This window comes from Pogona vitticeps, chromosome ZW-PAR, assembly GCF_051106095.1.
Source record: "Pogona vitticeps strain Pit_001003342236 chromosome ZW-PAR, PviZW2.1, whole genome shotgun sequence".
Lineage (NCBI taxonomy): Eukaryota > Metazoa > Chordata > Lepidosauria > Squamata > Agamidae > Pogona > Pogona vitticeps.
In genome coordinates this window covers 3083092-3106595 of record NC_135800.1, presented here as the reverse complement: position 1 = coordinate 3106595, position 23504 = coordinate 3083092, and the positions used below count along the sequence as shown (strand labels likewise).

General features: G+C 49.4%; 4 protein-coding genes across 5 annotated transcripts in view; 2 read left to right on the top strand and 2 right to left on the bottom strand.

Annotated features, from left to right (window-relative positions):
- Positions 1–10210, top strand: part of PRPF4 (pre-mRNA splicing tri-snRNP complex factor PRPF4) — a 14944-nt gene extending 4734 nt beyond the window's left edge. Inside the window, exons 10-14 of one of the 2 annotated variants that reach the window (XM_078382816.1) lie at positions 705–794; positions 1411–1533; positions 1928–2035; positions 2134–2252; positions 10048–10210. In XM_078382816.1, coding sequence (XP_078238942.1) covers positions 705–794; positions 1411–1533; positions 1928–2035; positions 2134–2252; positions 10048–10085 — 478 coding nt within the window. In that variant the 3' untranslated portion in view covers positions 10086–10210. Of the gene's footprint in view, positions 1–704; positions 795–1410; positions 1534–1927; positions 2036–2133; positions 2253–3013; positions 3685–10047 lie in introns of those variants that run through there. The other variant, XM_020800975.3, reaches the window with a different exon arrangement.
- RNF183 (ring finger protein 183) lies at positions 3337–5947 on the bottom strand. The gene has a single exon (XM_078382818.1). It carries the CDS (start codon positions 5937–5939, stop codon positions 5367–5369), a length of 573 nt encoding a protein of 190 aa, XP_078238944.1. The 5' UTR covers positions 5940–5947; the 3' UTR covers positions 3337–5366.
- LOC144585167 (uncharacterized) lies at positions 7111–10052 on the bottom strand. The gene is made up of 2 exons (XM_078382817.1): positions 9522–10052; positions 7111–8773 (listed from the first exon to the last, which is right to left on the bottom strand). Exons 1-2 carry the CDS (start codon positions 9598–9600, stop codon positions 8250–8252), a joined length of 603 nt encoding a protein of 200 aa, XP_078238943.1. The 5' UTR covers positions 9601–10052; the 3' UTR covers positions 7111–8249.
- Positions 10082–23504, top strand: SLC2A6 (solute carrier family 2 member 6). Its single transcript, XM_072984520.2, has 11 exons — positions 10082–10210; positions 13328–13605; positions 14384–14546; positions 15952–16158; positions 18262–18361; positions 19547–19758; positions 20313–20465; positions 21035–21143; positions 21794–21958; positions 22068–22213; positions 22896–23504. Exons 4-11 carry the CDS (start codon positions 15994–15996, stop codon positions 23076–23078), a joined length of 1233 nt encoding a protein of 410 aa, XP_072840621.2. The 5' UTR covers positions 10082–10210; positions 13328–13605; positions 14384–14546; positions 15952–15993; the 3' UTR covers positions 23079–23504.

Genomic DNA, 23504 nt, shown 5'->3' with positions numbered 1-23504 from the left:
CAAGGCTAGAGGTGATGTGGGTCTCGAGATGTCGCTGCCTTGTATCTCCCATTATCCCCTCTCAGTAGATCTCTTGCTGGGCCTGATGGGAGTTCCCGTCCGGGAATATCTTGAAGTCTACACCACCCCCCAGCCGGGTTCTGCAGAGACAGCTGTGTGCCTCGGGTATGGTTTGCATCTCCGTAGCTAAACAGGGACAACATCGCCGTTCACACTTGCGCTCCCCCCACCTCGGGTAGCTATTTTGCCATCGTTTCGTATGATTTCTGCACTCTGGGGAAATGCGGCTGATTCTGTCTGGGACACATCCATAGGGCAGAGAAAGAGAGAGAGAGCGTGCTAGCAAGCGAACTGTCTCTAATTGGGCCCTTGAGGTAGAGATTTTCTGCCTAATACTGTTGCTGGTGGCAAGAGGTTTTAATGCTGGTAAACGAGTCCCTGATTCAGCCCACGTGCTCAGTGGCTCTGCCACTCGTCGTGGCTTTCAAGCTCAATTCTGGGCAGTTGCCAGATGGGAACGGCTATTCCTCTGTAAGACGGTTTCCTCCTCGAATCCAGGAATGTCTTTTTGTCTGATCCACGACAGCGCTTCTGTCCTCTAAGCCGCATCGTCACCTTCTCTATTGCCACGTCATTTCCGTCTTTTTAAAGGCAGCAAATATTCCCATTAACCTTCAGCGGGGGTATCTTTGCCTTTCTTTCAGCGATGAGCCAGTGGCTGACATCGAGGGCCACACCGTGAGAGTGGCGCGGGTGGCGTGGCACCCCTCGGGCAGATTCTTGGGCACCACCTGGTAAGCAATTTCCTCGTTCCCTCCCTTTTTAAAAAAATACAGAATCAAAATTTGTTGTGAAGCTGAATGGTGGCCAAATAAAGCAGTGGAGCCCTTTCCCCACGTTCTGGGGGAGGAACAAAGACAACCCAAGCATTAAAACAGTATATCGAAAGAAGTGTGTGAGGCAGCTTTGCTGCATTTTGAATCCTAATCTTACATGTATTTTTTATTTTTTTGAAAAATAAATTTGACCACTAGAGGGTGCAACCATCTTTTCCAGTAGGAACTCCCCCCCCCCATATCTGCAGGATATAGTTTCACTTACCTGAATCTGTCTGAAAATATTAAAAGAAAACCACTAGAAATACATACAGTATTTTTGTGATGTATGTAGCATGGCATGGTGTCTGGCTGCCTCTAGTGGTCAGTTCTGTTACAAACATCACAAAAATATGTATTTCTGGAAAGTTTTCAAGAGAGAGTTAAGAGAGAGAAGCGTCCGTATGGGAGGAGGAAGCCTGGATGTCATTTCAGGGTTTCGAACCTCTGGTTGTACAGAAACCTCTTGAAAAGTGACAAGTTCTGCAATATCTTTTAAAATTTTTATTATTATTATTTAAACTTATGTTCACAGCTATGACCATTCGTGGCGTCTGTGGGACCTTGAAGCCCAGGAGGAGATTCTGCACCAAGAAGGCCACAGCAAAGGGGTTTATGACATTGCCTTCCACGTTGACGGCTCCCTTTCTGGCACCGGGTAAAGCTACTTGCCTATAGAAGCCATATCTCCTTACGAAGGCTCCTTTTGAGCACGTTCCCATCCATCAGCTGTGCATTCTGACTCCTCTTCCCAATCGAGACACTTTAGAAGAAAGAGACTTGAGCTTTTTCTGCTTTTAGAAGATTCTACCCAAATGTTTCCATCTAGAAACCCCCACCAAACAGGGTGGACATTCTGACATTCCAGCTGTGTGCTTGAATATACAGTAGGGGACCCCTCATCCGCAAGATCACTATCTGCTGATTCCGTTAACCTGTGGTCCATGAAACTGGACCACCCAAAGGAGTTCAAACTCTGGCAGCTCCCTTCCTTGGATTGTGTGTTTGTGTGTGTGTGTGTCTCATGTCATCTCTCCCTTCCTCTCTTCCAGCGGCCTGGACGCCTTTGGCCGTGTGTGGGACCTACGCACAGGGCGTTGTATCATGTTTCTGGAAGGCCACCTCAAAGAAATCTATGGGATCAATTTTTCCCCAAACGGGTAAGAGCCAGGGTGGCCGCTCGTGAGCATTGGGGGGGGGGCTAATAACATTCGCGTATGCCTTTCACCGAGATCTTCCTTCTCGTCTCACATTGCAGGTACCACATTGCCACCGGCAGCGGCGACAACACATGTAAAGTCTGGGACCTTCGCCAGAGGAGGTGCATCTACACCATCCCGGCCCATCAGAACCTGGTGACGGGAGTGAAGTTTGAACGTAAGTCTCGATAGCTGGGGTCTGTTCAAGCGCCTTAATTTGGCAGCAAATTGGATAGTTCCACAAGCCGTTTGGGGTGCCAGTTTTTCTTACCTCTCCTGAGTCTCCTTATCCTTCAGACCGTAGGCTATCCCCATTCCTAAATTTTCTCTCTGCCCCAAGGAGGACGAGAATCTTGTCTTTAAGTTCTTGTGTTGAGTCAGAGACCTGTAAGTTCTGGAACAGAGACCCTTCGCGAAGAATCCTGTACCCTTCATGGCACAGAAAACACTTCATAATTCTTGCTTTTTTACTGCCTGCTTGGTACGTCACCTCACGGTCCCGCTTCTTCCTGCATCTGTACAGGAACCTTTTTCGGCCCAGGAGCCGAATTCTGCTTTCAGAAAAGCCATGGTGGAGAGTGTCATAGTAGCCAGCTAGGCTGAAGGCAGAGGGGTGAGGCGAAAGCACAGTGGACGGAGTCAGAGGCGATCCTTACCCATCTGGAGATTTATCTATGGCATATATAAAGCGTAGCTCAGTTCTGTGCCTGTCACGCCCCAGTGGAACCTCTTTGCAGACAGAAAAGCACAATTCACTTCCCTGCAGCATCTGCCAAGGCCTTGAATAGCACCCACTCCCCCCCAAAATTGCAGATTTGAGACAACAGCAGTAGAAGTTTGATTCTTTAAAATTCTTCCCCCCTGATTTGGAGATCTTCTCTCCCGTTCGCTCCCCCACCTCACCTGGCGTTCTCTCTCCCCCCCCCCCGCTTTCTCTAGCGAATCACGGCAACTTCCTGCTCACCGGAGCCTACGACAATACGGCCAAGGTCTGGACGCACCCAGGCTGGTCTCCCCTGAAAACCCTGGCAGGGCACGAGGGCAAAGTCATGGGCTTGGACGTCTCCCTGGACGGGCAGCTGATCGCCACCTGCTCTTACGACCGGACCTTCAAGCTGTGGATGGCGGAATAGGGCCAGGTCCCGTCTGCCAGACTGGCCCTTCCCGGCTCCCGTCACAAAGGAGGGACCCTTGTGAAGACTGCCTGGGCTTCACATGGGCGGGGAGGGCTCTCGCTCTGACCTCTGCCCCCGGCAGTGACCACATGGGAAGAGTGGTTCATTGGCCCGGGTCCCTGGATCTCTCTGCCTGTTAGACGCTCCATGGACACGAAAAGCCGAGTTTCAGTAAACATTTCCAGAGTCTCTATTTTTGTACTCGTCTTTTCCTCCTCCTGGACTGGACTGCGGCTCCTTTAGTTTCCGAATAATTGACGGCTGGAGGTGGGGAAAAAGAGCTCATTTCTGTGGCTTGAGGTCGGTCCCATACCTCTCCTGTCGCTCTGCTTGATGTTGAAGTCGGTGCCTCTTCCCAGTCGGACGGAGGCACATAATCTTGTATGTGTGTTTGTTTTGGAAATATTAAAGCAGGGCTGATGCCTCTGTTCCTGAGTCTCCGTCGTCTGCCTTTGTTGCGCCTCTTCTTCCAGGCCAGCTGGAAATCCAGGCGTGGCTCATTCAGAGTTTGAGACCATTAAAGAGCCTGTCTGCTCCCTTTGCCTGCCTTCGCTCCACTGAATATCCACTGGCCTTCTTGTTCTTGCTACCTGCCCCACCGGATTATCACCTGCTGGCATTGAGTTAGTTGCACATGGCCTCCGACCCTAAAGTTTTGTGTGTCCCTGTCATGACGGGTCGCCCTTGATAGACATCTGTTCTGCTGTGAACTTTTCTAAAGCTGTCATAGCCCCATGACTGTCATCTTTTCGTGGGGCAACACATCCCCTTTCTAAAAGAACTCCTTCTTTCTCAGCAGCCAGATTGAGGCTACGGTCATTGCTCTGAGGGTGCAAGTAGTGTTTTTACGTTGGTCCCGTTGCATTGCCAGGAAGCTGGAGAAACGCTCTCTGGTTCCCTCTAGTGCCCCATTTTGATAGTACAGCTTGGAAATACTTGTAAAAACAAAACCCAACCACTTAAGAATGATAAAAGAATAGCAAAGGGAGGGGGACTGGAAAATTCCTTTCAAAACCCTTTAAAACAACATCTGAAAGTAATTCAGCGTTACTAGTTGCATCTAAGTAACTTACGCCTTCACATCTTGGAACTACTAATTTGGACAGCTGCATTTACACTTTCTGTCGTCCTCAACCCATGCATGAAAAAGAATTTAGCATGTCGTGCTTTGGCTGTTTCCTCAAACTCCGCTGGCTCTTCCCATTCAGCTGCGAACAAACTCTGAACTTTGAACGTGTCTTTTTCCGGCTTTCTGATGCAGCATCTTAATTGCCACCCGTGAGTAAAAAAAAATACTCCTTCCCAACTCAACCCAACCGGATTGTTCTTTTATTGTACAAATGATTTCACGACCAGACATCCGCCTTGGCCCAGATTTGCTGAGCTTGCCTCCATGCAGCGCCAGTTTGGACCTGTAACACAGCCCTCTCTTGTGTGTTTTTCCTGGTGCTAGAAAGGAAAATATATCGGCATACCCAAAATCCCTGCCTCATTCGATATAAACCATTGCCCAGTTGAAGGGGGACTTTTTTCAGAAATGGAAGGCGGCAGATAGCTGTAGTCCATCGACAGCAGGAAAGGGACCCATCGGGCTTTGCTGGGTTGCATTTCCCATTATCCTTCAGCATCTCATATGTTGATTCAAGACTGATGGGTTTTGCAAGCTAATGACATCTAGTGTGAAAGCTGACCGTCCCTCACTGAAGCTGGCCTCTTACTAGAATTTTGAATACAGTAAGACCTTTGTATCCTTGGGGAGATCGGTCCCAAGCCCCCACCCTGGTGGATGCTGAAAAATGCAAATGATGATGATAATACCCAGAACTGAGTCTCCCGGATAGTAAAGAGGAGAAAAAGTCAAAGCGCCAGTGGTTTCCTCTTCCAGCAGAGCAGTACATAACTCTTGAGCAGTTTGAAGACAAGCCACCACTTGTGTCAGAAGGTTTGGCACTGTTCAAGATGCTAATTCAATGACATCTGTGTTTCATGTTGACCCTGGTTAACCAAATCCACGAGATGTTCTCAGCCTTTCCTGAATTTAGGGACTCGGCTGTGTCTTTGGTTCAAAAGCCAGTGACATGCCCACCCCCCAGGTTCTGCCCCGTGGGGTGCACGTCTCACCCCCCACCCCACCCGAGAAACTGCTTGGTCCAGAAGACGGAGAAGATGAGTAACACGGTCATGCTTAAGATGATGGCCATCAGGTAAGTAAAAATCCGGAGCTGAGGGTTGCGGGCGCATTCCCGCAGCGTCGTGCGGCGAGGCAGGCTGGTGGTCCCCGTCTGGGGGGACTCGGGCGGGTGCCCCGCGTTGGCGTCCGTCTCCGGCCCCAGGTCTAAAGTGTAAACTCTGGGCTGGCGGAGGAAATGCCAGCTTTGGCGCGGCTCTTGGAGGCACAGCCGGTGCCCTTCCAGGACGATGGGGTTGGGCTCCAGCCGAAGGAGGCGCAAGACGGCCTCGTTGGTGGGCAGCTCGGTGACAAGGTGGTCCGGCGGGAGGGCAGTGGGGTGGCGGCAGAGCGGGCAGGGCAGCTGGCTCCGGCCGTCCGACGCCAGGCTGAGGTGGGCCAGGCACTCGATGCAGAAGGAGTGGTGGCACTGGAGCAGCTTGGGGGTCCGGAAGACGTTGTCGTAGGCGCTCCAGCAAATGGGGCAGTCACGCGGAAGCTCAGACCCCTCCTTCTCCACCATGGCATGGACCGGAGCGTGGCCAAGCCTCGCTTGTTCCCTGGCGGGCTCGGAAGACCAGATAGCCTGGGTGGATTTCTATTCAGATGGCACTTGATCACAGCCGCTGGCTGGTAAAGAAGATGAAAAACAAGGATACGAGCAGGCCCGGCTTCCTCCAAGAAGTTTGAAGACTTCGGCATTTGAGACCAGATCCGGGCTGAGAGGAAGATGAAACAGAAAGGTAACAGGTAGTATTTTCACGCTGCAGTTCCACAGGACCACCGTATACTGATAATCAACACTGCCAACGTCCTGGGACATGGTATGCAACAGACTATAAGAGAAGAGGTCCGTGGGATCTCAAATTCGGCACAGAGAAGCAAGAGAGGAAGGAGGAGCAGGGGATAAAGAGAGAGAGCAGAACGTGCATTAAAGAAGCAACATTGGATAAAGGAGAGCTTCCTAAGGATTCCAGTTTTTGTTTCCCCACTTAAAAAGAAATCAAGTTTCTAGACCCTATGATTAGCCAAAGTACTTCTTTTCATTTGTTTCTTCCAGTTTGCCCCCAGTGTGATGTTCTTTGTTCTTTACTATTCCTCCAGCCAACGTGGCACTCTAGTCCCCAAAGTTACTTTTAAAACTTTGGTGGGCGTTTTGGGAGTTCCAGTTCAAGAAAGCATCTCTTCCACCCCACTCCCTCACCCCCCAAGCTCTATATCCGCTAAAATTCCTCTGACTTTTAGAAGGAGGACCCCAGACCTCGAAGCCATCCCTAGACTGGGGGAGGCTGTCTTTGTATGTGTCGTCGAATCTCCAGCTTTCACAGCTCTATGTGTCCCCCCCCCACAAAAAAAAAACATACCTCGAGAGCAGGGCTACTCGGTCGGGGAGGTTGACGGCCCACGTTGCTGGCAGCTGGCTTTTCCTCCTCCTCTCTTGCTTTTTTCTTACGACAGCAAAGCAGGGCCCGGCTGGCAAGAAGCACCCTCGCCCACCCAAACCAAACCAAACAGAGACCGAGGGCCCTCCTGCAGTGAGCGTGTCTGGATCGCTCTGCCTTCCGACGCCAGGGCGTTCTCTGCCTCCTCCTGCCTTCCTCGGGGGACTTTGTCCCTTGGCGATCCTCCTCCATGAGCTCGGCAGGCGGTTGCTGTTTACTTGCCAGGATCCTTGAAGAAGGACGACGGGCAGAGCTGGCTTCTCGTCTGAGCCAGGGATGGGAACCGGCGTCCCAGAACTCGCACTGCGGACTCCACTCGGGGGTGTGTGTCAATGACTCGGCCAATAAAACTAATGCACCCTGAACCCACCCAACCCTCTCTTGTTTCTGGTGGGGGTGGCGGGGAAGCTTTTTTTAAATAGGGACTCGAGTTCAGGACTTGGTACCAAAGATGGAGACTAGAACTCAGGACTTTGTACCAAAGATGGAGACTCGAACTCGGGACTTGGTACCAAAGATGCAAGCTCAAATTCGGGACTTGGCACCAAAGACGCAGACTCGGCCTTGGGAATCGGACCCAAGACTTGCCAACGTCCCTGGTCAGATCTGATCATTCCTCTCCCCCCCCCCCGCCTCCTTTCCATGAAGCTACACAGATCCTGGAGAAAATGACCTCTTTTATTGATTTATTCCTGTGCAGCGCTCTCAATAACTAGCAGCATCTCTAGTTTGGTGTGTGTTTGCCGTTAAGTCCCAACTGCACATAGACGGTCAGCAGATCTCTGGTTCCGAGAGGGGAAAAATAACTTTTTTTAGGGGGACCACAGCTGCGCCAGAGTCACACCGGTGATTTGCAAGCCGGTTGCAACTCAGCACTTCAGAGGTGCCTAGCGATCTTGTCTTTACGTGCAGGAGGAAAGGGGAAAAAAAGAAGGAAATGCTGGCATGCTAGCGGGCGTGAAGTTTTATGGTGTGTTTTTTTTCCTGATCACCGCCAGGAAAAAGAATATTAGTTCAAACCTCCCTCGCCCCGCAAGGCGCTTACAAAAAGAAGCTTTTGAAAAGGAGCCGAGCCCCAGCGGCTGATGTTTTGTCAGCACTTATCCTAATAGGAACTTGTTGATGCAAGCCGGGTCGGTGAAAAACAAAATAAATGTAAAAAGTGGGGGGGGGGGGGGGAGATCAAAAATATAACGGCACCTTAAAGACGACCTTTTCTATTTGTTGAATGTCGGCTTTTGTGGAAAAGTCGAAGCAGACTCGTCGGCAAAAGGTCACATATATTTTTTTAAAGAAGTATTCGTCATGTTCATAAATGTACATTTTTTGTTAATTTTATTGTTTTTCGCTTTCCCCCCTTTTCTTAGAGGGCACATCCGACATTTCTCCGTTCAACCCGCCTGGCAGGCAGGTTCTTTGAAAGGAAGAGCGGCCTTCACAAGGCAGAAGACGGGGTGGCCGGCGTCTCCCACCGCCAGGGCCGCCCAGACCCCGCGGCCATTGAGTAGGGTCCCCTTGCCCGTCTGCCCTCGAAGGGGATGCTCAGAGGTCCGCCCTGTCATGGGGGGCTGGTTTGGGTCCAGGAGACGACACAGCCCCTGTCGGCGGCTGCTGCTCTTGGTTTGGTTCGGGGTCTCGACCCTGCAGGCGCGGAAGCGGGCGACTTTGCTGTCGTGGTGGAAAAGGCACAGCGAGACGAGGACGAACACCAGGGCCAGCCCGCCGGCCAGGAGAACAGAAGGGATGGCGTCCGAATCCTGGGGCTCCAGGGAAGGAGCTTCCGAAGGAGGCGGAGAAGCTCTGCATTCAAGTTTTACATGCCCCTGGGGGTCGTCATTGCCGTAGGCTTCTGGGACGGTCCTGCGGCCCCAGAGCAGTGGTCCATCCTTCTGCGCCCCCGGTATATCTGGTCCGCCTAGCACAGAGAGAGAGAGGAAAGCAAGGACAGGATTACCAAAGCAGACGCTGCAGGGGGGGGCTAAAGGAGGCAAGCCTTAAAATTTGAGCACAGGTTGCAATATTTGGAACTGCAAGAGGATCACGCTGTGGGATGTCCCATCATCATCATCATCATCATATCTTCGCGGCCAGATGGGATGGTACCCAAAGCCAGATGCAGCACAACCACTGTATCCACATGGCATGGGTTCCAAACCCTCTCCCTCCGCGGATGCTGAAACCGGTGGATAATAGCAAAAAAAGAGTACTAACCATGCAGAAATATGAATCTTCACCATGTATTACCAGAACTGGCCACTAGAAGGAGCCAGATACCATGAAAATGGCTGGCTGGGTGGGGGGGAACCCGAAGTGCTAACGGGTTGCTCAGAGTTACGGGGTCTAGCAGTAAATGCTGGGTCATATTTATTTATTTTGGATATTTTAACCCCACCGTTCTCAAAAGGACCCGAGGCATTCTGCAATCATTGGAAAATGATGTATTTAAAAGCGGGAAAAAAAGTATACAGATGTTTTCAAAAGAATTAAACAAGTGTATTCAAATGGAAAAGAAAATCAGTAGAACACATTTAAAACAACTATCCGTTTAAAAAAGCCCCTTTCAGTCCGCCAGTCATTGAGGGGAAGCCTGCCTGAAGAGAAAGGATAATCAAAAAATGGGGGGGGGGGGGAGAAGGTTCAAACAGCAAATGAAGGTGACTTACGTTCATTTTGGACCGTAGACTTTTTTTGCCCCCCAAACGGGCTCGTCTCTGAATGGAAGATTTCCCCGTAAAGGTCCATGTCGTGAGCTTCAGCCGGATCGGGGCACCGCTTACTATTAGTATTAAATTGAATAACAGCATTAAATGGGAGAAGGAACGAGGATAAAAGAAAATGGTTCCGTTGGCTTTCCAAAGAGGGTAGCCGCCTGCAACGGAAACGATTATTGATCGATTGATTATTTGTTTATTTACAAAACAGCTAAGAATCTGAAAGAAAGGGTAATTGATCTTCACGATCGGGCAGCCTCTGGAGGGGTTGAGACGTAGTCGCTCCCCTTCGGCCAGCCGGCTGGGGAGAATGGGACTCGTAGTCAATAACATCTGGGGGATCCTAGGTTTGGAGGAGGGAGGGCTGAACTTGCCAGAGGAATTGCAATGTGGATGATAAGCTTGGGAAAAGGGGGTGGGAGGGAATGGAAATGGGAAAATAAGTCATTTGTCTTTGATTTTTTTCTCCCCCTTACAGGTTCACGGGGTCAGGCTGCAGGAATATGGACCAACTGAAAAGCTGTCGCTCCACCTGGCGTGCTGCCCACAGCAAGCCTCGCCACAAGTTGGTCCTCTGGATCTCCAGCCGTGCTTCTTGAAAGGAAGACTTCCCTTGCAAACGGATAGGCTCGTCCCAGGCAGTAAGTACACGTCCGACAAGATGGGGAGGGGAGGATGATGAATTCGGTGAGGCCGGCTTCTCAAGCGAGCATGAGCGGCGATGTGCCATTCCTTTGCCAGCGGTCAAAGGAACCACTGCTCTTTTGAAAGACTTCTTTTAGGAAGAAACAAAATATGGATAAGAGGGATCTACTTCTCGAGACAACTTCATCTAGAGTTTCGGTTGCTTGGATGTGTGGATATGAATAAAGCTACCGAACTCTGCCAGGAGGGAATTTCCTGCGGGGAAAAATTTAGTAAATTCCTACAGATAATCAGTAGAAAAATTGGATGGGTCATCCAATGCAAAATTCTGCTTCTGGCCTCTGCTGTGTTGTGATGGGGTCCAGATGGACGCTGTTATTTTGTGCCCTGGGGGTTTTTGGTCATTTCAGAGTTGCTTGTGACCCTGTGTTGGAAAACGCAGCTGGGCTCACTTCTTAGACTCCTCTTTCCTCGCGTCCTCCCCACTGCTGTCCATCGCACGGTTTTGCCCCCTCGGACGCAGCCGAACATGTCCGGTTTGTCCGGCTCGGCCGCCAGGAGAGAGGATCGGAGAAATCTGAACCCGTTCAGCTCCAGAAGGCGAAACGATAAGAAATGGTTCAATCCTTGCGCTCGAAAACTGCAGCCTAAGGCTGAACCTCCCAAACAAGTTTACGGAGACCCGAGCGACATTTGCCCGCAGGCTTTTAGTTCTTTGTCAACAGCGCGGTGAGGATTGCACGGAATGGGAAAAAAAATCTGAATAGTACAGCGGTCCGGGCGCCCGAATAACAACAGAGATGACACATCAGGATTTCCATGGCATGCGAAGAAGTATTTATACCTGGCTAATGATCAAACAGCCGTCCCAAGGATGGAGGCTGGACCCTGTTTTCAAAAGCCGGCCAGTCTTATGTTGGGATCCATTCAAAGTTTGGGAGATTATTTTGAGAATAATTGCGTCAAGATTTACTTTTCTCTTTTCCAGTTCCCTTTCTCATTGATCCATTTTCACCAACCTTTTCAAAAAAAATTTAATGGCCCATAGGACTCAGCCATAGTGAGTAACAAAAGAGGGCCGGTCCAAAGCTGTTGCCCTCAAAACGTAGTAACGCGAACAGTCATTATTTTCACAAAAGATTTTCACACAGGGATTATAAAGTATGATTTATAAGTAAAGTACTAATGACAAACAGGCTGTTTTATTAAGGATACATTTCAGAAGCAAGACAAAAAGCAGGAATAACGTTGGTCTAATTAGTCATTTCCCCCCCCCCCAATTGTTTTCAAAAGCTTACTTTTTACATTGCATTTTTAGAGACGTTTGGACAGGAATTTTTCACACTTGTTTAGCTGTTCGCTTACATTTCCCCCCCCCCTGCTTTTCTGTTAAACAAGACCCAACTTTTATAACCTCCTGTAAATCTTAAGATTTCTTTTAATAATGGAAACGTCAGTAACAAAATATTAGCAGGCAAACGAGTAACTCACCACTGTCTTGGAGCGTTTAAAAATAGATTTTAAATAAACAAATAAAATTCTTTATATATTTGCAATTAGAAGTAACCTATTTGTTGTGAGCTTTAGGCCAGGTTGCCTGTAGAATTATTTAGCAAAACCCCTTGGGATGAAGGAGAAAAAGACTTACCATCTCCATCAAACTGACTAGCCTGCAGATCTTCCCCCGCAAAAAGTGGTTCTCCCTTCTAGGCTTGCACGCGGCTCTTACACCTTGCCGAGAGAGCCTTTATATACCTCTCACCTTAAGCCAGGTAGATGCGCCCACAGCAATACCTGGCAAAAGAAAATTTCCTCCTTCCAAAAAGCACCTCCTCCGCTGGGTCTTAAAGCTAGCACAGTCTGTTTCGGGACTGGAGCGAGAGCTGCAGGCGAAGCAATAGTTTCGACGAATTTGATGTGGGCGTGGCGGTGGAGCCAAACTAATAACATCCCATCCGAAATGGCCAGTTTCGTTGTTTGAAGTCCGAGAGTTCATACCAAAAATACACGTCCACGTTACCTTTGTTTTCACAACGACCCTGTTGGGTAGAACAGGGTGACTGGCCCTGGGTGATGTTGCAAGCTAAGTGGGACTTCCCACCCAGCCCCTCCCCATTTAATTGGACATACTTAGGTGTACAGCAGGTTTTGGCGTGGAGTGTTTTTGGTGCATTAAAGCTGGTGCGCCTGCTGCGCCTGTTCCTAGAGATGTCTGATATGGCGACTAAGACACATGGCTGAGTTACGCCCCATTTGGGTTATTGTTCGGATTGCTGTTTGGATTTAAGATGTGGCTGCCAGACAGCTGACTGGGGTCAGCGATAGGGAGCACAGAATACCCCCCGTCACAATCCTTCCGCCATCAGCTGAAGACCCATCTTTTCAGGCGGGCTCTTAACACTCACAACGGAGTCCCTGGACGCCTTTTTAAAGTTAAAATAGTCTTCAATGTCTACATGCCTTTAATAGTCGTCATCATGTCAGAACCTGCAGAGCTGGAAGGGACCCTGTAAGATCATCCAGTCCAGCCCCTCTCAAGGAGGCCCAGTGGGGGAATCGAACTCCCAACCTCTCGCTCTGCAGCTCCATAGAGAGACCTCAGCCCCTGAGCTACCCAGCCGTTCTCTATTCAATTGTATTTTAATTAGCATATAGTTTAAGTGTTGTTGTTTTTAAATGTTCAACAATTATGTTTTTAATTCTGTATATCGTGAGCTTCCTTGGTTCCCCTTATCAGGATAAATAAAACAAGCAAACAGATGGAAGTTGGAACCCATCCGATCTGGAAAGCCGCAGCTTGGAGAAAGGGGATTGAACTGAAAGCTTTTTAAAAAATGGATTTAGAAATCAATGAATTAAAAGAAGAAGGAGACGACATTTGATTGACTGGATGGCGTTTAGGATGGGCAGAGTTAAGGTGAAGCCCGCCGGGAGTGGCTTTAGCAGACTGTTGGCCTTTTTTCGCTATCTTGCTCGCAACACCCAACGTCTACATCCTCTTGGCTTCCTCTTTTTTTTGTCCCTTACGCCGCCACAACCGAGATTGAATTCCGCGATTGCACATTTCGGCCTCCCTTTTTTTTTTTCTAATTTTGCTTTTGCTTTTTCGGCAGACTTGCTCATTTTGGGAAAGCCCAGATCGTTAACAGCCAAGAACTTCCCCTGGGAAGCGTTCAGAGAGAGAGAAAGAAGAAGCTCCTGCTGTGGACGGATCACCCCGTTTTTGCTGCCGGCTTTTCTCTCCATTTCTCTCTTTCTTTAGAAAAAAAAAAGACCAAATTTGAGTCAAGCTGGATCCCAATATCCAGGAGCCGCTTCTAAGCCAGGAGCCAGGAGAAGACTATCGAACCAGAGAGAGAGATGCCCGGCAAGTGGAGAAAGAGTATTACAGGTAAAGTCTTCTACTTTCTCAAACAATTCTGAATTTTTTTCCTTTTTTTGCCTGTGACACCAGGCACTTTTGTGACAACGGTGGGCGTCGGACACCTCAGTCTCTTTGTCCTGCCGTTGGCTCAAGCAGCTTGTCTTCACTGTCCACTGGGGACCAAATTGGACAGTGTGCTTAGTCCGTATTTAGAAGAGATGCTCCCTGAAGTGGTAAATAGGGTCTGTTTGTCGTAGCAAAAGATTGTCCGGGATTATTGTGTACGCTTCGGTTTGTGATCAGTCACCAGAAGGTGAACGCAGGCATGATTTCATGTGAATTGCAAGGAATACACATTCGACTTAATGTTTACTTTGATCCTGAATCAAAGCCCACATCCATTTCATCATTTTTTCCTTGCATCTCTCCTGCCTTCCTCTTTTTACCCCCTTACTGTCCTCCTGGATCTTGTCACTCCAGCTTTTAAGTTCCTGGTGGGGCGGGACCTCCCTGTCTGCTCTGCTAAAGTCCCTCGGATAAATGCAGCGTCTCTTTCCAATCCATCGGCGGGACGGGTGGTTTTTCGTGAACAAAACCAGGCGCAGCCGAGCTTCGCTTACGGCAAAGGGAAGGGAAAGCCCGTGGCAGGGCAGATGATGGATGTGGAGGGCGGGAGGCGTGATGGAGAGAAACAGTCCCCGAAAGAAAACCAGGCTCCTGTTAAATTTTAGAAAGCCTTGATGGCCCTCATCTTTGTTCCTTAATTTATATCCTTTTTTTCCCTCCCTCTCTCTCTCTCTCTCAGGACGCTTACAAACCAGCGGGTCTTTCTCGCCGCTTTTGGCGCCGTGCTAGGAAACTTCAGTTTCGGTTTTGCCTTGGTGTACACGTCCCCGGTCATCCCCGCATTGGAGAGGTCTCCAAACCCCAGCTTAAAGCTGGAGGAGACCACGGCCTCTTGGTTTGGGGTAAGTCACGCTGGCTAGAAGAAAAATCTGTTTCTAACGATGAAGGTGCCAGAACTGGCCACTAGAAGGGGGCCAAAGACCACTATTAAAATAGGGTTTGCTATAATCCACATTTTTCCACATCCACATGGAGGGCTTGGAACCGATCCCCCATGGATATCGGTATCCTATTGTTTCACAGTTATATTTAGAAGTAATGGATTTATTTGGTTTTAAACACCCCTGCTTCTTTATTTATTTATCCTTCGCGCCACCTCGGCAGCTTGTACTGTGCGTTCTGCTTGTAAGAAACTGCCAAGGCATTCACCATCACAGCATCCAGGAGCGCTATATTTATATTGATGGCGTAAACTGAAGCCTCTTGCAATACCGGTTCCTCTTTTTTTGTAATTTTCCCTTCTTTCGTTTATGAGAGGCATTGTTCTGCTTAAATGACACCCAAGCCCTCTCTCCCTGACATATAAGTTTATAGAGGATGCTATAAAACACGATTACTGTTGATCCCTGGCATGATGGAGCCAAGTTTGCCGGCTTACGCGACGAGGACAAGTTATGACGCCTTTTCCTCCCAGACTTTTCTCTGATTTCACCAATCCTTGCGACAGCCGAGGCAGGTGTAGATTTTCCTAGAGGCCAATGACTGTTGCAAAAGTATTCCTGCTGTCTTGCAGTGTATTTGAGGATAGTTTGGTGTGGAAAGGCCCATTAAAAGCCATTGACTTTGCAAAAGACCTGTTTCTGATTTGAGTGTTTTCGACTGAGACAGTTTCCTGATTTTTTAAAACTTCCCTTACCTCGGAGGGAAGTGGGTTGGCTAGGATGATGATGATGAGCGCCCACGCTTCCACATTCATCCCTCCATGACTGCAGCTTACTTTTTCAGGCTCCTTTGAAAGAGAACTTCTTTCTTGAATCCTTTTAAGGAGGAAGGCGGGGTAAAATTATTTTTAAATAAATATATTTAACATTCCTCCTTACTCTGCTTGTTGCCTTTTAGTTTTGATAAGAGAATGGGGTGAAACTTGAAAAAAAAATCAATACGAATGAAGAATCGAAAAGAATCTTTTAAAATTCAGCTTTGCAAAACAACGGGGGAAGCATTACCCATTTATACTAATCCCATCCTGGGACTTTGCATTACTTTCGAAACACGGCTGGCTTCTTTGCAGCCTCGTTATCCCCGGAAGTAATTATCTGAAGGGAACTACGTTTCCTGCAACTCGTAACTTTTAATTTCTTGTCTTTGCCGTGGTAAAGACGAGAAACGTTTAATTTTTTTTAAGCTAGATTTTTTTTTAAGGTCCTGAATTCCGCGTCCTTCAGGAAGCAGGGTCGCCATCCACGGTCACGATCCGGACGTTAGAGGATTCCCTACAAACTCTCTCTCTTTCTCCCTGTGTCGCAGTCCATCTTCACCCTGGGAGTGGCTGCGGGCGGTCTGGGCACTATGTATTGCAATGACCGCCTGGGCCGAAAGCTGAGCATCATGGCCTCCGCCGTGCCGTCCGTCTTCGGTTACCTCTTCATGACCAGCGCCCAAGGGGTCTGGATGTTGCTCGTGGGCAGGCTGCTCACGGGATTTGCTGGTGGCATGACCTCGGCTGCCATCCCAGTAAGTACAACTTAGACCCTTTCCCTCGATTTTATTTTGCTTCAAAGCACGGCCCGCCTGCTTCCACCCACCGAGCATCACGCAAAGCATGGCCGTTTGCAACTGGGCATAAATCTTGTGTTAGCTTTGGAGCCACTGCATCAAAAGGTTGCAGCGCATTTCATAGCTCTTCATGAGAGTACCACCTATGTCCCCGATACCTGGAAGCCTGGGGTTGAGCGTATTTTGTGTCCTCCAGATATTTTAGACTTCGCCTCCCGGAAGCCTCCGCCTTGGGAAAAACTTCTCGATGGTTAGAGTAGTATGACGGTGGTACCCATTATATTTGGAGATGGAGAGAGCTCAAATGCTGGAGGGCTTCAAGAGAAAAAGGGACCGCCACCGGTCTGATCGGCTTTGGTTTTGCATTCCTGCCTTGAGCCTTCAAGGCCCCCTTCCAATTCCATAAATTCTAGGATTCAATGACTCTATAAAGCTGCAAGACATGTACAGTGGTGCCTCGCTTAACGAGTGCCTCGCTGAGCGATGAAGTTCAATGCGTTTCTATGGCTTTTTTTATTCCGTTTAGCGATGTTTCGCTATAGCGAAGGTTAATCCGGAACGGATTAACCTCGCTATGCGAGGCACCACTGTATTCTGGAACATAGAGCCCCAGATGATCATGGACTACAACTCCCAGAAGCTCCGGTTGTCCAGGTGTGCCCACTCCAGGGTCTGGGAGTGGTAGTCCAAGCATGCACACCCCCAAATTTCTCTCCTCCCGTTCATGGGGTAGAACCACAGAAATTACGAAAAGCCTCTTCAGGTATCTTGAATACAGGAGGATCCCAGAACATTAAAGGGTTGTGTTTCAAATTTTTCGCCTCTTCTGCTGGAATTTGGGTGCTCTGTGTAATTCCTTCCCTGTGGGATGCGAGTTTTCTTTTTTTAAAGGGTTAAGAGAGGCTGACCGGGCCTTGATGAGAAAAGGAGATTTGCCCTTGCTTAGGTTTCCTTCCTCTTCTGCTTAACCAGATTATGTGGCAATCTACAACTCCGTGAAGAAATCTCTTAAAGTGTGGAGGGTAGAAGGGGTGCTGAATTTAGGCCGGCCCGTTGTTTCCTCTTGCGCTTTGCAAACAAGACCGCGGGAACAGCGGGGAAGAGCTGTGTCACGGTGGCGGGTGCCTGCTTCAGATCCCGAATGCGGATCCTGCACCTCCACCCCCAAGCAATACTGAGAGAAGGTCCTGCTGCGAATAATCAGAGTCGATCACGCTCCCTTCTAACTGGCAAAGGGATAGTTTGCCTGTTAGAAGGGCTCGAGGGACCAAGGCCATTTCTGAGGGTTGGCCAAGCGTACCATAATGTTGGCCTCTCAAGGTGTTCCTGCATTTCTTCCGACATCCTTGGATACCGCCCTCTTCTGCTACTCTGCTCCCAAGGGTTTGATTTCATACTGGGCTTTGTAATTCACCAGAAACTGTCTATAGTGATCCACTACGAGTCCTTCACCAGTCCATCTGTAGCCCATTTCTGCAGTTGGTTGAGAGTTAGGGCTGGGATCTAAGCACCTGTTTCCATTTTCAAGGAAATATTCTCTGGTTCCCCCTAGCGGTCAGTTCTGATAGTGCACCTTGCAAAAAAAAAAAGACAAAAACAAGGACTCATAATCTCAGAACTGCAGAGTTGGAAGGGACCCTATAACATCATCCAGTCCAGCCCCTGTCAAGGAGGCCCCGTGGGGGGAATCGAACTCCCAACGTCCGGCTCCGCAGCCAGATGCCTAAGCCACTGAACTATCCCTTTGCCAGTTAGAAGTGATTAAAAAATGGCATAAAACTTGGAAAATGCTTGTCAGAATATCTCTGTGATGCATCGCAGCTATTATCACTACAGAACATATTACCCAAGAAGTAACTAATTCTGGGTAACTGATACTTCTAACTAGTTACTTCCAAGCTTTGCTAGCAAGCAGCCTAAACAGGATGGATCACAGTAATCATAAAATCTTAGAAAAGTGAAATTGGAAGGGGCTTACAAGGGCCATCAGGTCCCACCCTGTGCTCAAGGCAGGAATGATTCTACCACTTACCTTTTTTCCCCCCTTATTTTTCCATGCAGGTCTATATTTCCGAGATCTGCCACCCCGGAGTCCGAGGCGCCTTGGGGTCCTGCCCTCAGATCATGGCCGTCTTGGGTGCCCTTTTCCTTTACGCCTTGGGCAAGTATTGCGTGTCGCCCCTGAGAGATATGGAAATAACCCATAGACTTCAAAAATCTACAGGGGATCAGGGGGTGGCCCTTAGCTTTCCTCCAGGCAACGATACGGCTAAGCGAGGGAGGTTTTGGCCAGCGACGTTTTCCTTGTTCCGGAAAAGTTGTGGTGTTATTTCCCTTTCCTCACACCTAACCCACCCCTGACATCCTCTCTTCCAGCCATAAACTCCGGGGTTAGCAGCTGGACCAGTAAAACCAGCTCGGCCCCTTGCACATGTTTCGGTGACTCGGTCTTTCCAGTGGCTTGCTGGGGGAAATTCGGGACATTTCACCACCCGTTTGAACAAAAGCAATCTCGTGGATCCTTTGCATTGACCCCTGCTTGGCTTTATATATAAAGCATATATTATATATATGCTTTATATATATTTTAAAAATGGAGAGGAAAGGGAAAGATACACCAGGACACCTTCGGTGAAAAGATGAAGGGATTGCTCGGCGCCATAAAGCAACTTCTCATCTATAACCTCTCTGGGTCGGTCATTCTTGCAAGGGAAGAGTCTTTATAATTGAGCGGACATTTAAAGAAAGAGGCCACGATGTATTTAGGGACGTGGGTGGCGCTGTGGGTTAAACCGCAGAAGCCTCTGGGCTGCAAGGACAGAAGACCAAGCAGTCGTAAGATCGAATCCACGCGACGGAGGGAGCTCCCGTCGCTTGTTCCAGCTCCCGCCAATCTAGCCGTTTGAAAGCATGTAAAAAATGCGAGTAGATAAATAGGGACCACCTCGGTGGGAAGGTCACGGCGTTCCGTGTCTAGTCGCGCCGGCCACGTGACCACGGAAACTGTCTATGGACAAAACGCTGGCTCTACGGCTTGGAAACGGGGATGAGCACCGTGCCCTAGAGTCGGACACGACTGGACTTAATGTCAAGGGGAACCTTTAACCTCAACAGTGTATGATTTGTCTTCTTGCAACCAGGGTGCTTCAGAGGTGGTTGGACGTACAACTCCGATCGGCCCTTGCCCGCCATGGCCAGTGGGTGACCGATCGTGGGAGCTGTAGTCCAGCCACCCTCGGAGGGTCCCATTGCCGGATTTCAAATTTTCGATGGCAAAAACGTGTCTCCTCGAGAAGACCAACGGGGAGTTTGACTGCCCTCTTCCCTTGCCTTCTTCCCACGGCAGGTCTCGTTCTCCCCTGGCGCTGGCTGGCCGTGGCCGGGCAGGTCCCGGTTCTCCTCATGGTCGCCTTGCTCTGCTTCATGCCAAACTCACCCCGTTTTCTGATCGCCAAGAAGAAAGAGGAGGAAGCCCTCGAAGCTCTGAGGTGGCTGAGAGGAGACGAGGTGGACTATTGGTGGGAGTTCGAGCAGATCCGGAGCAGCGTGATGGAACAGGTCTGGGAAATCCCCCGCCACGCACATCCGGGATCGATCCGAAGCTTCCTTAGATTGTCCAACAGATAAAAAAAAAAGATCCTTCTCTGTATAGGGCAATTCACCTGGCAAATCTAAAGCATCGCCTCCCAATCATCTTCTCTTCCACCCTCTATAAATCAAAATTAAAGGGCACTGTGCTCTTTACATCCCATAAAATTGCCTTTATAGCATGAGCGGGCATGTATCCGTGACGACACAGGCATTTGCAAGAGATGCCGGGCCAACACACGTTCATGATCAATCCGAAGCTTCCTTTGATTGACCGACAGATTAAAAAATTATCAGTCTCCCTATAGGGTAGTTCACTTGGCAAATCTAAAGCACCGCCTCCCAATTATTTTCTCTTCCACCCTCTCTATTAATCAAAATTAAAAGGCACCGCATTCTTTGCATCCCATAAAATTGCCTTTATAGCGTGAGCGGGCACGTATCCGGGACGGCACAGGCGTTTGCAAGAGATGCTGGGCCAACACACTCATCTGACCGGTTTTTGTCTCCCTGTTTTTGTTCAGAGCGAGCCCATCTCCTGGACCGAGATCAGAAAACCCTACATTGCCAAGCCACTGGCGATCACCCTCCTCATGAGGTTCCTGCAACAGCTCTCTGGGGTCACTCCCATCCTGGTCTATTTGCAGCTGATCTTCGACAGCACCGCCGTCATCTTGGTATGCCGGCCGGGCCTCTCTGCCCCCTTTTTTCCCCTCGTCCATTCGTAACCTTCCATTCTTTCTTTAAAAACCTCTTGGGACTTTCTGAAGCCCCCATCTCTTCCCCAGCATAACAGATTTTAGGAATAAACAATAGGATTGTTGTATCTGCAGGAGATCGGCTTCAAAGGCCCGCCCCCGCAGATGCTGAAAAATGTGGATGATAGAGAACGCTGTTTTACTAGCAAATGCTGTACCTATCACAGTCTCTGGCTCTCTTTAGTGGCCAGTTCTGGGAACTTCGCTTTTAGAAACATATAGATTTATGGGATTTTTCTTTTAATATTTCAAATAGTTTCAGACCCTGCCCTGTCCCACGTTTCCTGTGGCCACTTTAGAAATCATCACCTACGAAAAATCCCACCTACGAAATCATCAGAAAGGCCGAACTTAAGAGCCATTAGCGATCAGCCTTTCTGGAACGCTTATGAAACCTGGAAGGGTTCTTCGGAAAGATGTTCCCCCTTGCAGGAAGGACAGGATCCGATGCCCCCCTTCCAGCTGGCCTACGATTTTTATCTTTGCAGCCCTCCCAGTACGATGCTGTGATCGTTGGGGCCGTCCGGTTGGGATCAGTGCTGGTTTCTGCTTTCTCGGTGGATAAAGCTGGGAGGAAAATGCTCCTGTATATCTCAGGTAGGGTTTCCCTACGCTCCCTCCTGGCCCCCAGTTTGTGGATCTGCCTTTCTCAAGATGGGAATCCAAGCCTGTTAAGTCAATAAAGGCTTCCCATCTTCCACTCTGTATCATTGGCCAGAATCCTGTTGGTATTCACACCGGTGTAACTCAGCCGCTACTGATTTCAGCGTCGAATTGCTGCAAGTTCAGTGGCCAGCGTTGGCATTTCCTGCTGCGGGCTGAGCCATACAATTCAGGGAACCTGCTTTGAATGATGACAGCAAAGCGCCCTTGGGATTTACGCCGGGTCAGTTACACCACTGGCCATCGCTAATAGGATTCTGGGAATGCAAACATCCTTCTGTTCGTCCCTGCGGTCAAATCCTCCGCATCCGACAGAAAGTGTGGGGCAGACGTGGGATGCGATGTTTGACAGCCGTACAGCTGCTCGCCATTCCCGGACAAAGAGTCACCTCCATCCTTCATTCGGGGAGTGCGGGGCGGGGGAGAGGAACGGGAGAGATCCCGCTTGCCGTCCTGACGGATCTCCCTCCAGCGGGTCAACCTCCCAGGGCTGTCGTGCAAATAAATGCAGGGACAGAACGCACCCCGTGAGGGTTTTCCTAGAAGAAAGGTGACTCACATTCCCTCTTTCACACTCCTGGCAGCTATCATCATGTTCGCCTCGAACCTGACCCTAGGTTTGTACATCCACTATGTGCCAGCCTCGCCCCATAACTCCTCCGTCACCGCTGCCCACGAGAACCCAGCCAGCCCCCCTTTGCACGGCCTCACCATCATCCCCCTGATCGCCACCATGTTCTACATCATAGGTAAGTAGCTGAGGAGTGCAGACCAGCAGGGTTGTCTCCTTGAATTTTTTTTTAATAGGGTGAACCCGAAGTTCTGCCTTCGCTTTTCAAAGACTGGCCCTTTCTCCAGGTTACGCCATGGGCTGGGGTCCCATCACCTGGCTGCTGATGAGTGAAGTCCTCCCCCTGAAGGCTCGAGGGGCGGTCTCTGGGATGTGCGTCCTCGTGAGCTGGCTGACCGCCTTCGCCTTGACCAGAGTCTTCCTCTTGGTGAAGGTAAGCGGAGGCCCGTTCTCGGCCGAGTCGGCCTGGCTCGCTAGCCAGGTGTTCTCGGACAGCAGCTCCCGGAAATTCTGACAGCGAGGAGTGAAGGCTTCTGGGAGTTGTAGTCCCACGAACCGCCAGGGACCCAAGGTGGGGAACCCCCCAGGCAGAGACCAACCCGCTCGCTACCTAGTCCTGAGTCCAATATTGTGGGAGCTGTCGTTCAAGACCTCTGAAGGGCAAAAGGATGTGTTAGTGACGCACATTTGTAGCCCTGCGGTTTGACCATCCGTGTGTCAGCACCCAGCCGAGTCAAGCGGGGCCTGGCAGCGCTAATCCTTGCTTTGTCTGGACCTATTTAAACGGTTCTGCCTCGTTTTGCTTTGACTTTTAAAATCACGTTCTCCTTTTTTCAGTATCCGTGGGGAGGGGGGCTTTGAACCAAAGCTTAAAGTATTCTCTGGGCAGTTTACAATTTAATTATACAGGCTACACACAGCCTCCCCGTTCCGCCCCCCAGCCAGCTGGGTAATCAGTTTACCAACCTCGGAAGAATGGAAGTTGAGTCAACTTCAAATCTGTTGGGATCGAACTCGGATTCCGAGCGGAGTCTTGACTGCAGCGCTGCAGTTGAGCCGCTGCACCGCCAGGCTCCTACCTGTCTGTTTTACGGATCACCTGTTTTATTTATCAGGACAACTACGGCCTGGAGGTGCCCTTCTTTTTCTTCTCGGTCATCTGCGTGGCGAACCTCGTCTTTGCGTGTCTCCTCCCCGAAACGAGAGGGAGGTCTTTGGAGCGGATAGAGTCGTATTTCCGCACCGGACGAAAATCGTTTCTAGAATCCTTCCGAGGCAGTCGGAGAAGTTATAGTTAACTCAGGTTTGGCGTTTCTGAGACCGACGCAGGTCGATGGCTGTGGGAAATGGTCTTCGTAGTGCACGGACCTAACCTCACACTTTTTACTGTATGTACATCGTCTGGAAGGGAGAGATAATGAACTATGCACTAGTAGAATGTTAAAATTTGCTTAAAACAGGGAATTTAGCAGCCGAGAGATTGCAATATAAATGGCCAAGTTCTCGGTTCAAAACTCAACACTGCTTCTTAGATGTCCTTGCAATTAAGCCGCTCGCTTGCTTCTCTTTTGGAAAAATGCAAAGTAACACAACTGACTCCAGCAATGTCACGTACAAGGTTGTTGCAAGGGTTCTTAATCTAATGTAGCACTTTGAACACTATAAAGCACCTATTATAAAGCAATGCTTATTGCACAATCCATAAAAACGGACATGGAAGAAGA

Bases quoted from the DNA above. Each gene is read 5' to 3' on its own strand.
- RNF183 (XM_078382818.1), bottom strand. From the start codon at position 5,939: ATGGTGGAGAAGGAGGGGTCTGAGCTTCCGCGTGACTGCCCCATTTGC.
- LOC144585167 (XM_078382817.1), bottom strand. From the start codon at position 9,600: ATGGACCTTTACGGGGAAATCTTCCATTCAGAGACGAGCCCGTTTGGG. The intron at 8,774-9,521 runs GTAAGTCACCTT...TCTCTGTGCTAG, and splicing joins GTCTACGGTCCAAAATGAAC to GCGGACCAGATATACCGGGG.
- SLC2A6 (XM_072984520.2), top strand. From the start codon at position 15,994: ATGTATTGCAATGACCGCCTGGGCCGAAAGCTGAGCATCATGGCCTCC. The intron at 19,759-20,312 runs GTCTGGGAAATC...GTTTTTGTTCAG, and splicing joins GGAGCAGCGTGATGGAACAG to AGCGAGCCCATCTCCTGGAC. The intron at 21,144-21,793 runs GTAGGGTTTCCC...CACTCCTGGCAG, and splicing joins AATGCTCCTGTATATCTCAG to CTATCATCATGTTCGCCTCG.